At 51.2% G+C, this 14,633-nt stretch overlaps 1 protein-coding gene across 1 annotated transcript in view; it reads left to right on the top strand.

The window, feature by feature from the left end:
- Pcp4 (Purkinje cell protein 4) overlaps window positions 1–12,059 on the top strand; it is a 55,010-nt gene extending 42,951 nt beyond the window's left edge. Inside the window, exon 3 of the mRNA XM_021654945.2 lies at window positions 11,672–12,059. Within this exon, the coding sequence (XP_021510620.1) occupies window positions 11,672–11,799 (128 nt within the window). The 3' untranslated portion in view covers window positions 11,800–12,059. The remainder of the gene's footprint in view (window positions 1–11,671) is intronic.
- Window positions 12,060–14,633: the final 2,574 nt, after the last annotated feature.

Genomic DNA, 14,633 nt, shown 5'->3' on the forward strand with positions numbered 1-14,633 from the left:
AGACACAGGCCGTCCAGTGAGGGGAGAGCCGCGCTTTCAGCAGGTAGACACAGGCCGTCCAGTGAGGGGAGAGCCACGCTTTCAGCAGGCTGTCGAGTGAGAAGAGGCTGCTGCACCCTGCAAGGGAAAAAGCTGGGGTGCCTGCCGCTGCTGGCTGCTAAACAGTAGAGGTGCAAAGGGAACATTGCTGCAAAGCATCATGGGAGACGTTGCGGTCCTCAGGGTTGGCCCTAGAGCCCGACACATGGCCGCAAGCATGTGGAGGTGTAATCGTGGTCCCCTTAAAGACAACTTTCCCTCTTGAGACAAGGTCTTAAAGCTGAGTTGCTCGGGCTGGCCCCGCCCCCTCCTTCCCCAGAGTAGCTGGATCAAGGGCTGTACCTCCATGCCTGCCCCAACTGAGGTTCCTAGAGATGTAACAGTGAAGAAATGGCCGTCAACATTAGAAGGTGGAAAATCACACAGCAGAAGAGTTAAGGAAGAAACCACCTAGCCATGTGGTGTGCTGCTGGATGTCCATTATCACCTTAAATTCAGTGTGTCCAGACACGTCATACACTGGCTGTGACACACGTGTGAGCACACGAGGGTCACGGATAGGTGCTGAAAGCCCAAATAACAGCAGCTCAACAAAAGGAGTCTGGAGATCAGTATCTTCCAGGGAGCACTCCGTATAACTATTCTTCTTTCTTTGGGATAACTCTTCCCTCTGTGGTGCAGTGTGGCTGCAGAGGCACTGGCCATTGCACCTGTTGTTCAGCCAGCGTAAAGCAGTGGGGAAAGACAGGAGGAGAAATTTCAGTGCTCAAGTGGTATCAGCCAGAACGTAGTTGTGTAGCCACACCCAGGGCTGGGAAGCTAGAAGCTCTTCAGATAAGCACAGTCAGGGTTTTTATATCTAAGAAAAGTGGGCGGGTGGAGGCAGCAAGCAGATATTGCCACACAAATCTGCCCCTGGGGTTTCTTGAGCACTTTTGTCCCAGCCGCTGTCTTGCTGTGAGGGGCAGGGTGCTGGCCGGAGGCAACACGCCTCCCTTGCAGTTCTCTATTTCAGTGGTTTATTGCTGAAGGCAGAGAAGGAGCTCTCTGAGGGGAGGAGACTTTACCACCCTAAAGGTTCTGGCACGTTCTTCCTTCCAGCTGGTCTCCGCCAAGGCCCACGATATTGTTTGTGCTGAGGAAGGGAGACCCTGCCAGTCAGAGCTCAAGATCATGTCTCTATGTAATAACGTTCCTCTTCTCCACTGTCCCTGATGCAGGAGGTGAGGACAAGACCACGGTGCCAGAGTTGTGGGTTTCCATAGGGAGCACTTTATCGAGGGCACACACCTCTCACAAATGCCTGGGAAGCACAGAGCCGGCCTGGGAGGTGCAGAGTGGGCAGGATGCAGGAGGCAGGCTGTCACGTGCACTCCAGCAGGAGCCTGCAGGGACCTTCATGCGTCCTAACACAGAGCACCAGGCAAAGGGAATAGGTGGGGTGTTCCCGTGCAGCTCCAGAGAACCCCTACACCAGGGTCCTAGTGCTGGCTGGAGACGGGGCCTCCAGGTTTGGCTGGCACCTGGGGCCCTTACTGGATCCTGACAGTGCACACACTGGCTGGAGCTGACTTGGTTAGCAGAGTTCCTCCCCACAAATCCACCTGGGACAATTCCTCTAGCTCAGCCTCCGCAGTGCAGGGAGGAGCCCAGAGGAGAGGGGCACTGGGCGGGCCAGCACCAGCTGTCACCAGGGATCTAACAGTGAGCCCAGTCCCCCTGGTAGAGCAGCGCACGTAGTCCTTGTCCCTACATTCCTGACTGTCATTTTCCAGTAAAGGGAGAGACGTGGCAGACCACAGCAAAGTCTCAGAGCAGACCCAGCTCTTCCTGGTCACGCTGTTGCTCTGTGTGCTCACTGTGGTCTTTGCTTTCTTTTGAACAGAGGATGGGTTTTGGTGCATACGGTGCCCTAAATATAAAGGCAGAAGCCCTGGCTTCGGAGCCCCCAGCTGCCCAGGGACAGGCTTTAAAGTGGGTAAGATAAATGGGGATGGAGCGCATGCCTTTAAGTATTAAGTCAGGACTTAAGGACACTTAGCCATAGGCAGGGGGCAGAGGGTCTACAAGACAGGCAGAATCAGGGGAACCTGCCGGCTGGAGCCTCGCTCTTAGCCTCCAGCCCCAAGGGGGCAGTGTGTGGGGGACAATGATGTGCTTCTTAGGACCCCACGCCACCTGGTGTCACTTTGTCATGTCAGGTCTGGGAAATGAACGTGATGACAAATGAGTTTTGCCTTTCCAGTGCAAAATTATTTTTGAGTGATGTGTCAATTGGCTTTTGGGGGCAAAAATCTTTTTTCTTCCATTTTTTAATTCTTTATTAATTACACTTTATTCACTTTGTATCCCCCCTATGGTTCCCTCCTTCCTCCCGTCCCAATCCCTTCCTCCCCACTTTGCACGCATGCTCCTCCCCAAGTCCACTGATAAGGGAGGTCTTCCTTTCCTTCCTTCTGATCCTAGTCAATTAGGTCTCATCAGGAGTAGCTGCATTGTCTTCTTCTGTGGCCTGGTAACGCTGCTTCCCCCTCAGGGGGAGGTAATTAAGGAGCAGGCCAATCAGTTCATGTCAGAGACAGTCCCTGTTCCTATTACTATGGAACCCACTTGGACCCTGAACTGCCATGGGCTACATCTGTGCAGGGTCTTAGGTTATCTCCATGCATGGTCCTTGGATGGTGTATAAGTCTCAGGAAAGACCCCTGAGCTCAGATTTTTGGTTCTGTTGCTCTCCTTGTGGAGTTCCTGTCCTCTCCAGATCTTACTGTTTCCCACTTCTTTCCTAAGATTCCCTGCACTCTGCCCAACAGTTGGCCATGAATCTCAGCGTCTGCTTTGATAGTCTGCAGGGCAGACCTTTTCAGAGGCCCTCTGTGGAAGGCTCCTAACTTGTTTCCTGTTTTCTTCTTTTTCTGATATCCATCCTCTTTGCCTTTCTGGATAGGGATTGAGCATTTTAGCAAGAGTCCTCCCTCTTGATTAGTTTCTTTAGGTGTACAGATTTTAGTAGGTTTATCCTATATTATATGTCTATATGAGTGAGTATATACCATGTGCATCTTTCTGCTTCTGGGATAGCTCACTCAGGATGATCTTTTCCAGATCCCACCATTTATCTGCAAATTTTCTTGAGGGACATTTGATCCCACGATGGCTTATTTCTTTTCTGTCAATGTCTGCATATTTGTACACACTTGACTAGTTAAAGACACACTATTGGCGATTAGGGGTTATGTAAGCCAGACACAGCTCCACGGAGCTGGAGATGGGATGATGGCCCCGGGAAGACCAGAGTAAACTGTCCTTTTCAGATGACCAAATTAGGCTTCCCATCCTCCAGGAGCCAGGCCACGCAGCACTGGGCAGCGGGTCTCAGGGCACCTCTATTTTAGGACAAAGAATTACTCTCCCCTAGGAAAAACTGTGTACCAAAGAAGGGGCTAGCCTGGTGTGTGGGAGTTTCCTGGAGTGGGGACCATGTTTTTTGTGTGACTTAGAAAACGTCACAAAGCAGGAAGTCCAGTTGCCTGCTGTGGCTAATGCCTGGCCTTGCACGTTAATCTCTGCTCCTTGCAGAGACCTGGAAAATCGCAATTGTTCATGCCAGCTGGCCCTGTGCCAGAAGCAGAGGTGGCTGAAGGAGGCGGCGGGGGCTCTGTAGCTCCCTCCGGAATGACCCAGCGGTGCCTTGCTGAGGAGGGACCCAGCGGTGCCTTGCTGGACCTCTGCATGCCCTGTTTCTATCTTTTGAGAACACTTTGCCATTTTTTTAAATGGGTACTTCATAAAATACAGTGTTCAGTGTTCAGTGTCAGCACTGTAATCTGCCTATGTGCATAAAGTTCTTTTCATTATTAATTTTAGTTTTGGAGAGGAAGAAGGCTTTGTCTTCTCCACACCGGCTGCCTACGGTCTCACCCATTCTGAGGCTTAAGGAATTAAAACCCTCCATTTCTTTCTTCCTTCCTTCCTTCCTTCCTTCCTTCCTTCCTTCCTTCCTTCCTTCCTTCCTTCCTTCCTTCCTTCCTCTCTCTCTTTTCTCTCTCTTTCCTTTTCTTTTCTTTTCTTTCTCTTTTTCTTTCTCTCTCTCTTTTTTTCTCTCTTTCTCTCCCTCCCTCCCTCCCTCCCTTCCTCCCTTCCTGTCATTTTGGCTTTCATCATCCCAAGGGCAAGGTTTGGGACCTCAGAAGGGACTGCACTGGCTCCCTGTGGCTTTGATAAGAACAGTAAGGGTTCAGTCTGGGACACCCCCGCCCCCAAGGACTCCATGTGGACCAGCTTAATTGTGTCAAGGGCAACAGGCTCTTTCAGAGCTCATCTTATACTGTGAAGGAAGACAGGACATCCCATGAACCTTGGGGTTCACATCCCCCACTTGCAGGGCGAGCTTGAGTTAAATTCCTGTTATTTCCTCATGGAGCACTAAGGTTTTAGTCCTTTTATAGTACGCTATGTGCTTCGACTCCTAACGAGGGGAAACTCCCACTCAGGACAATTATATCTCAATTTACTGGTTATGTACCGATTTCTGATCTACAGGATTAGGCCCTAGGAGGTAATTAGTTTCTGTCAAATAAAGCTCAAACTGTGGAGAGCTGTGATTATGTAAATGGAAGCCTTTGCATGTGTGTGTGTACATGGGTGTGTGTGCAGCACAGGGTATGTTAAAACTAAAAACTGTGTGTTCATGATTTACTGCTAGTACCATGACACAACGGCATCACATTATCGTAAACCTGGAAACAAATGTAGTCAGGAGTTCTTTGTTCACAGTCAGGGGTAAATATGGTGTCTGTGTGTATGCACATGAGCACGTAGAGTGTGTTTTCAGTGGATAGCATGTATCTGGTAGGGGTTGGGCCTAGGGTCATGTACACTCTAGCCTTGGTTTTCTGCTGTGCTACACAGCACATACCCTGATACAGGTTCGAATTCTGCTGCATTTCAAGCCCCTCCTCCTCTCCTGGGCTGTGGTGGGATTTCTGAATAGCTCTGTCACGCTCTGGGTGACTTTTCACGGCTGTTACTTTCTAAGGAATTAGTGTTAGTTTTGAAGCCTGCTGCTTAGATTGTAACTGCAGGGACAGCTCCCCAAACAGTCATTTCCAAGCCGGGGAGAACTTTTGCTCCTCCTTCCCTTGCTTGGGAGGTGGGTGCTGTCCTCCCACACTGGCCTCTTCGTGGTGGCTCATCTGATAGCTTTCTCTCGCTCTCTCTGGGATTCTCTAAAATTCTATGTTTTTATGAGCATATTTATCTATCTTCTGCTTTCCTCGGGGGGTCAGGAGCTTGAGTGTGTTGAGTGTGTTCCCTGCTATCCCCCCCCCCGTCCCCCAGTCCCCAGAACAGTGACAGGGCTCACCTCGTACCCGCCGCTGAGAAATATCAAATCCTGGGAAACCCCACCTGGTCAGCTGGACTCTCAAATGCTCCTTGATTGGATCATGTGTTTAGGCCAGGAGCTCTGAGGCTGATTTTCCCAGAGCTGTCTTAATTGCTGGATGCCAGGGCCCGTGGTCCTGGCCTATGTCTATGGAGCATAACTGAGGATCGCCGCTGCAAACTCACCCTATGGGAGACCTGGGTTTGGAGTGGGTCCTGGCCAGACTCGCCAGGTGATCTCTGGCCTTGGTCACGTGGGAACAACCAACGTCCCCACAGTAGCGCAGAGACAAAGAGACTAAACACAGCAGAAGGTCTTGAAAACCCACAGAGCCCCAGATTCAGGAGAGGGGTCATCGCAGGCTGGGCGGTGACTCTTCTCCACAACTCTTTGAAACACTGACCTCTTGTACCTCAAACCGTGACTGCACCTGGGAAAGCCTCCTTAAAGTGGTGACTGGCACTCACTGAGGCCACAGGGGCGGATGGTGGTCTGGTGGGGCGGAGGGCCCGTTAGGAAGGGGGTCTCTGAGTCTGCAGCCTCAGGATGGTCTCCGCCACACAGGGCCATAGTGGGAAGGCAGCCACCTGGCCACTGGAGGGGACTCAGGGGAAACCAGCCTTGCTGACACCTCTTTCAGACTACCAACCTCCTGATGAGAGGACACACGTCTAAGTTGACCTTAGCTGACTGGCTGGCAGCAGGCAGACCTGGGGAGTGCCTACCATACCAGACACAGAGCCTGTCAGGACCCACCCCTGTGCCCACCAAGCTCTGAGTTTTTATTACATTTCCAGAGAGAGGCATGGGATGGTGCTTCAGGATTTTCTTCAGTTGTGGAAGTTTGTGCCTTGATATTGTATCTAAGATTCCCTCTCTTAACTTGCCCATCAAGTGATCTGTGTAAGAAAATCCAGAGCCAGGCACAGTGGCACAGGCCTCTAATCCCAGCACTCAGGAGGCAGAGGCAGGTGGATGTCTGTGAGTTTGAGGCCAGCCTGGTCTACAGAGAGAGTTCCAGGACAGCCAGGGCTATACAGAGAAATCCCATTTTGGGCGGGGGGGGGGGGGGAACAAAACCCAAGGAAGCATGTGAAGGAAGATATTTCATGCTCGATAAAGAAAGACAGTGGTTAAAATGAGGTCTTTTGGCAGGCTTACCCAAACACTGACATCGCAAGGTCAAATGTACTGTCCTAAGTGTCATTGTGGCTCTGTTGTTTTCTTAAGCCAGTGGGCAGGAACTCGGGGCTGCCACCATTCTCTAATGGAACTGCCCACTTTTATATACAGAGTCTGCTGAGCAACCTGGACACAGTCCTACCCTTGACCGCTGATGAGATTCAGCATTTTATTGTCCCGGCGGAAGGAAACAGCAGACTTTCAGAACTCCAGGCAGAGGCAAATGGTGTCAGTGCAATCCTGGGGCTGGAGAGTTATGGGAAAACACTGCTGTGCAGACTGATAAAACCAGTTACAGCAGCAGAATCCTGAGTGTCAGGCTAGCCCACCCCGTCCAGCCACAAGCCTTCAAACACCTGTATGACACAACAGAGATGAAAGGACTGACCGCCAGGTGGGAGGGACTATTCACCTGCTGCTGATCAGACATGCCCCCCTCTCGTGGAGAGCGCGGCCATGCGAGGGTCTCCGGTGTGCTCGGGGAGCTCCCAGCCTTGGAGACTGGGTCGGCCATTTTGCAGTGTCTACTCTGTCCAGTCACTCGCTGGTTGGTCCTTACTGGTTGTGTTTTAAATATACTTTCCATGGCTTGACTCACACAGCTGGGACCGTTTCTGTAATAAGCCTGGCATACTTAGCTGCTGACCATGAAGCATCCATGATGGTGTGTGTCCTTTGTCTGAATTAGGGTGCAGGTAACCTGTGAGCCACACCAATGAGCAGGCGCAGAGACCCCAGGGCCTAAGTGTCTCACGCTTGTGTACCCCTTCTGCCTGCCTGTGCAGCCCTAGCCACAGTATCAGCCTGATATTGGTTAGTTAAGGTTTAACTTATAATAAGGTCTTGATCCACACGACTGGGAGTGAGGGAAGGAAGTGATTTGACTTCCACACTTGAAAAAGAAAACCCAGAACTGCGCTAGCTACAAATCTTCGCTGGGGTCATTGTGGTTAGGCACAGTCCTTACTCTTGCTCTTACCCAGACTTCGTTGTGTGGATTTTTACACGAGAAGAGGTGAACAAATGTCTGGTCACCTCGGGATAGCAGGGACAGATCAAAGAGAACACGCCCACTCCCTGTCTCTGCCAGCCAGGGTGTTTGTGGCGTTTGCGTGCAGGGTGTGGGTGAGGGTCACTTACAGAGCCCGGCTGACTCAGAGGCAGCCCACTCGGCGTGAGTGACAGCTGGTGGACACCACAGGCCTGCAAGTCCCTGCCCAGCCTGCAGACAGCTCTGTGGGAGAGCCTGCCTGTCCTAGGGGCTGCCCTGGGGGCTGCCCTGGGGCCTGCCCTGGGGGCTGTCCTGGCTTTAGGACTCCGGGAGGCCCTGGTGACTCAAGCTTCAGGAGAGCTCCTTCCCGCATCTTCTGAGTCCCTCCTTCCCGGGCAGAATCTCCATCTGCAGGGATCTGCTGTGCAACCCTCTACTCCACACTATCCTGTCCATGACCCTGGGGCCACCAAGAGAAAGTATTTTCTTTCCAGACTTTGGAAAAGGAAAACCCAGCACCACGGCAGCTAGGCCTCTCCCCAGGGTCACAACGTTGGGGCAGTCCTGGCGTCTGGCCCTCCACAGGGTCACAGCGTCTCACTGGGGCCGCACCAGTGTTCTCAGCAGGGCACTGCTGGAGCTGATGCTTGCGCTCTGCTCACTCCCTGGCCAGATGAGAGTGGAGCCAGTGCCTTGTACAGGGCGGGTTGGGAAACCTTCACAGAGCCCTCCATCATCAGTGGGCGATGAAACACTTCATCCTCACCCAGGCCTTCTCCACGGCACTCTCACGCTCTGTGCGGTCCCGGGGCCCCAGGCTCAGTAGTGTGCGCTCACACCCGTGCTTTCCGGAGCCTTCTCTGGGTGTCTGCGTCCGTATGCTTGCTCCCTGACTTTTCTAACCCTTTCTTGAAGCATCAGTGCTTCCTGCACCATTCTCCCGTGGTTGCATCTCCATCTGCACATCTTCCATCATCCATTCACCCCTGGCTGGCCCCACAGAGGCTTTGATTGCACACGTCCTAGTCACGCTTCCTTAGACACCTGTTGTGAATCCACGGGAGAGGTGGAGGTGGTAAAAGCAAGGACCTATGGGCCGATAGAAATTGCTTACTGCGTGGCTTGATGCTGTCTTAGGCCTCAGGCTGCAAGTGTGTGCTTGTATGACAGTTGTTTACAAGGAGCAGCTGCTAATTGAACACCCTTTTGGTGTCAGGCCCTGGGAGAGCTGCTGAACAAGGCAGGCAGAGCCCTGCTTCCCAGGCTCCCACACTGGGAAGGGAGGGGACAGCGAGGACAAACCAAGGGGGGAAAGAAAGAATTAGAGTAGCGGATAAAAAGCAAATCACGATGCAGGCCTGGTGCGTGCGTGCGTGTAAGTATGTTTACATGTGCATGCACAGTATGTTTTCAATGACTCATATCTTTAGGGAAACACGCTCCAGGGCCTTTGCCTTCCTGTCTGCAATGCTGAGAGCTTCCACATTATCAACACTGAATGCTGGTTGTGGGCTCTAAGCCCTGCCTTGCAGTGAAGAGAAGGAAGGTGCTCCTCGGAGCCACCCTGATCTGTACTGACATCACCACTAGGGACACCCAAAAAAGGCTCTGGAGACAGGAACCCAGACATGGCTCTCTCCAGCCTCTCTTCTGGTTATTCACTGCTGCTGGTGGTATGGCCAGTCCTGTCTTCCAGGACCCCATGGGGCCATGTCAAGACTTGGTGCCAAGTCTTTGTCATCAGATTTGATGAGCCTTCTGACTTCTCTTCCTCCCGCCACTCTGGTTCCTGGCCAGTGTGGTGGATGGAGCTCATTGCTTCTCCTGTGGTAATGCAGACTGCCCCGAAGAAGGCAAGACTGAAGGAAACAGAAAGTGGCCATCCCTTAAATGTCAGAAGTTGCTTTGTAAATAATATTTCTCAGCTGAGGGTGGGATCAATAGGTCACTTCTGGTGGAAGATATTAGTTTAAGATGCAAAGTTGATTTTATGACCTGTCTTTACTACTGCATCGTGGATTCCCTAAATACACAGAATTTTCTGCATCTTCATTTATCATTTGTCAAAACATAAAATTATTGTTTTTTCCCATTATTACAAAAGAGAAAAGATGGATCAGGCCCTTCAAAAACTGTGGGCTGCAGCAACATTTTTTTAAAGCTCAAAACAAAACAAAACAAAACAAAACCCTCCCATCCTCCCTTGAATTGCAACTAATTTCCCCATTGCCATCATTTTACAGCAAGTGCAGGGGTCTCCTCTGGGATGGAAGGATCAGAAGTATAAACCTCTGTGACAAATGACAACTCAGAGCTACAGAGCCACACACAGTGTTGACGTTAGCACAGAGCTAGGGCCACTGCATGTCTACCAGATTCTTGCTCGTTAGTTCCAGGCTGGTGGGTAAGGTAACATTATTCCACATTTTCCAGCACCTACATGGGTTGCAGTGTATTCTTTCCTGTGGCCCTGAGGTGTTCATTACAGGGTGGATCAATATGCCAAGGGCTACTTGACCTGGAGGGATGTAGCTGGAAGCATCCAGCCAGCCTCTCTTCCTATCAGATCCCATGGATCATGAAGGATGCCCGTCAACATTCCCTGTACAATGAATGCACTCTAGCTCTAAGCTCCTGTGGCCATGGCAGTTAGTTAGAAGGAAAAGTTATTTGATTTGGGTCACAAACCCATCACAGTAACAAGGCCCACAAGGCCAGCGGCAGATCACCCACTTCCAGATGGAGGAGTGGAGAAGTGCCTGGAGTGTTCCAGGCAGAACCTGCTTAGTAGCCAAGAAAACTCAGAGCAGCCTGCTTAAGGGTCTGCAATGGAAACGCTATGATAGACATCTGAAATAAGTATGGGTTCTCCTGCATGTCTGTCATCTATCATCCATCAACCACCCACCATCTGTCTGTCTGTCTGTCTGTCTATCTATCTATCTATCTATCTATCAACTTCCCTATCTATCTGCCTATCATCTGCCTATCTATCTATCTATCTATCTATCTATCTATCTATCTATCTGCCTATCTATCTATCTAGTCATCTTTCTATCGATAGTCTATCTTGTCTATATTCTGTATACCTATTATTCATCTATTATCTATATTTACCATCTCTCATTCCTACCTTCTCTTTCCCTCCTCACTCTCTGTTTTATCTAGCTGGCTTCTTTGCTCTTCAGACTAGTCCAGGGTGGCAACCTGGCCTCTCCCTAGGCTTACCAGATGAGCAGGCTTGCTTTTGTGGGCACCTTCTATTCAGCTGCACAAGAGGTCACCCTGAGTCTGGGCTGGGGCCCCAGTGTCTGCCTCAAAAAGACAAATGATTCTTTTGATGACTCCAGTGTTCCACCTTCATTGGGTTGGAGGATGTAAAAAGGTGTCCCTGCTCCCTTCTCTGGCTGGAGGATTTGCTTACTTATTTTTTACTTTTGGCCACTGTTCAGGAAGTGCCTAGCACAAAGGCACAATCACCCCAAGATGTCACTTGGCACTGCTTTGTAATTTGTCTTCAGTAACCATGTCAGTGTAAGCTGGCTGGCTTCTCTGCCTAAGTAGATGCACCAACTTGCTTTATAGGATGACAACGTATGATTTATGGAAGTGCAATCTTCTGGCGATGGTCAAATAGTGTCATTAGGTTATGAAAATGACCACCACTGGAGCCTAGGAAACAATGAGCAGATCTCATTAGCCACACACAGTGTCCCAAGTTTCAACCCTGAACATGGTGACCATTAGCCAGCATTCTATAACAGGCCAACACTGTAACCTCCCCTGGTGAGCCCAGCCAGCATTTTAGGAAGTGTCAAGACTGTGACTTCCAGCATCCTGCGCATGGGTAGTTCAGATAGCTAGAGAGCTGCAGATTGCAGACATCTGGAACTTTCCACACGCTCCCCTGGATTTTATAAAGGAGGCTTGTCTGGGGTGGGTGAATGAGTGCCCAGGGGCACAGCAGGGTAGGCCACCCAGCCTCCTGTGTCTACTGCCCCTTGCTGTAGGTACTCACCTGGTATTTCTGTTTTTCGTTTGTTTATTTTGATTGGATTTTGTTTTTGCTGCAGATGGGCAGAAGAAAGTCCAAGAAGAGTTTGATATCGACATGGATGCTCCAGAGACAGAGCGTGCGGCTGTGGCCATTCAGTCTCAGTTCAGAAAATTCCAGAAGAAAAAGGCCGGGTCACAGTCCTAGTGGGGAAGCTGCTGCCTGTTCCACCTGAACACTCCACGTTCAACACCGCCCATCAAGAAGCGAAGAGAACAGTACCCTAGAGGAAGCCATCCACACTCAGCCACCCTGCTGCACACCTGAAATGCATGTACAGAGCCCATAGTATTTATGGCCCTAGAGGCAGGGAACACAGTGAAACTGTGAGTAGTGTAATCTATCTCCATTACATTTCCTCTGCAACTATTTTCCTTGATGTTGTAATAAAAAGGAGGTTAGATGAACGATTCACATGTCTGCCTTCATTTCTCCCATTCGATGGAACTAGGAAGGTTCCTATGGTTAAAGACAACTGCAAGCAGGTGTCTCTTATGTTCTTAAAACTTAGAGGCATCAGAGTGCTTTTGCCTGGATGCAGCCATTAATCCTTAACCTCGAAGTTTCTGTCTCACGTCTAGAGCCAACAGGTGGTGGCTGTTTTCTTAGCATAGGAATGCAATCTGTCCCCTTGACCGCCCGGGTCAGAACTTTCTTATCGGGAGAGTGCTGGGTCCGGGAGGGCAGTGCACCTGTGGCTGGAATGTCCCCCAGGTGCACTCAACAAGAGTGTTTCAGATCCCGAAGGGTTGCCCTACCCCTCAGGCACCATCTTTGCACCTGTGTAGCTCCAAGCAGTGAGCACAAGCTCCAGGCTCCTTGTGCCCAGCATGGGGATTTGTTCTCTGCTTAGCTGATTCCTCACAAGCTGCAGTTTGGAGAGGCTGCCTGGCCTTTCCTCCAGGGCTAACCTTGCAGACACATGGCCTCACATGCCTTAGAGAGCTCCCACGGCAGCATACAGGTCCAGTTCGTGGGAAGCATGGCCCCACAGCGTCAGGCTAAACCCAGGTTGGTAGGGTGTGACTATGAGCTAGCCTTGGGCAGCAGTGCCAGGAGCATCAAACGCTGTGTTTTCACAGCTGCTCATTTGAGCCTATCTGTGGGAGAACCTGAAACAGAAGTGACGTTCCTCCAGCACCAAGTGCTCTGTGCTCTAGGGAGTCACTGTGGATGCTGCGGACCTGGCTGCCTGTTCCTTAGCCAGGGCTCTGGCTGGCTCATAAGTACTCTGAGAAGAAGGGGCAGTGTCTGAGTATGCGCACCTCCAGGCTGGCCTGTGGGTGAATGATGTGGTGGGAGTGAGGTTTGGCAGGGAAACAGCTGAAGGAGAGGGGACCTTACCGTGTCACAAAGCCCTTGTGCTGGTGTTAAAACAGGCTGAGAAAGGCTGGAGCCCACGGGAATGTCTGCCACAAAAATCCATCTGAAAATGTGATTGCCATCTTGTGTAAGCCATCCTCCTGCTAGCTCTTCCCTGCAGGTGTTGGGGTAGGGGCAGTGGTGTGGTGGTGTGTGTGCATGTGTGGTGTGTGTGTGTGTGTGTGTGTGTGTGTGTGTGTGTGTGTGTGTGGTGTGTCTGTGGTGTGTGTGTGTGTGTGTGGTGGTGTGTGTGCATGTGTGGTATGTGTGTGTGTGTGTGTGGTATGTATGTGTGTGGTGGGTGGGTAGGCTTGAATTCTCCTGATGACTTCGGCTACAGAGCACTAAGCATGATCACGTCTGCCATGACACCCAGTGAGGGCTAGGCCAGGCTTGTGATGGAACTTCACTGTTCTGTGCTTGACCGAGAAGAAGACATTCAGGTGATGAGACACTCCAGAAAGAGCTGCCGAGACCAGTGGGGAGGAGGAAAGTCTCCGAAGTTAGATGGCTTAAGATGCTGTGCTCAGGGCCCCCAAGGCTGCTCCTGCAAATGCACATGTAGCGTCTCCCTGTTTTACCCATGCTCCAGCTCCCCCTATTACCCCACCCCCTGACTTTCTGATGGAAAGGAAGTCCTGTTCTGGGGTATGTTCTGGCCCCAAGAGCTGGAGGCCGCCCTGGGCCTGTCAGTAAAGCAGCACGTGATAATGGAGTGTCTCTTTAGATGATCCCAGTGTCTGGGAGTTCTCCCTCAGCCTGGCAGGAAAAGGGAGGAGCTGCAAAGTTTGGAGAGGTCCCTCAGATATTCTGATGTGTGCCTTCCAATGCAGTCACAGGGCAAGGGTGCAATGGATTTCCTTTGAGCCCTAGGGGTGAATTTAACTTTTCACTGCCTAGGTAGGTTCACGTGGACCTGAAGCTCCAGCTGTTGGGGGTTGGTGAGACACTCATTTCCTATTCAAGCCTACCCACCCACCACACACATACATACCACACACACACACACACATACCACACAAGCATGGGTTGAGTGTCAGGAGTCTGCAGTCTAGGTCTCACAGAGCAGAAGGTGCAGAGGAAATAGCCTGTGGCCTCAGGTCGAGGAGGAGGAGGACTTCTTGTGCAGTTTTCATCTGGAAAGGAGGGTGTGCCACAAAGGGCCTACAGTTTGGAGCGATGTAGGCACAGATTCAATTTTGTTCCCTCCACTCAACTGTTGTGGTGTGGCTGCAAGGTAGGACAGGGTGCTTGCAGGCAGGCTGGCGGGGGAGGGACAGAGAAGCATAGATGTGGAGGATGGAGACAGGTGGAGCATGGGACAGTGAAGGAGACAGAGCACAGAACAGTGAAGGAGACAGAGATCGTGGAACAGTGAAGGAGACAGGTGGAGCACGGGACAGTGAAATAGTCAGGTGGAGCATGGAACTGTGAAGGAGACAGGTGGAGCAGGGAACAGTGAAGGAGACAGAGATCATGGAACAGTGAAGCAGACAGGTGGAGCATGGAACAGTGAAGGAGACAGGTGGAGCAGGGAACAGTGAAGCAGACAGGTGGAGCATGGAACAGTGAAGGAGAAGCTGTTACTGGGAGACCCATGTGCACCTTCCCCAGGGATG

This window comes from Meriones unguiculatus, chromosome 17 (assembly GCF_030254825.1).
Source record: "Meriones unguiculatus strain TT.TT164.6M chromosome 17, Bangor_MerUng_6.1, whole genome shotgun sequence".
NCBI classification, from domain to species: Eukaryota; Metazoa; Chordata; class Mammalia; order Rodentia; family Muridae; genus Meriones; species Meriones unguiculatus.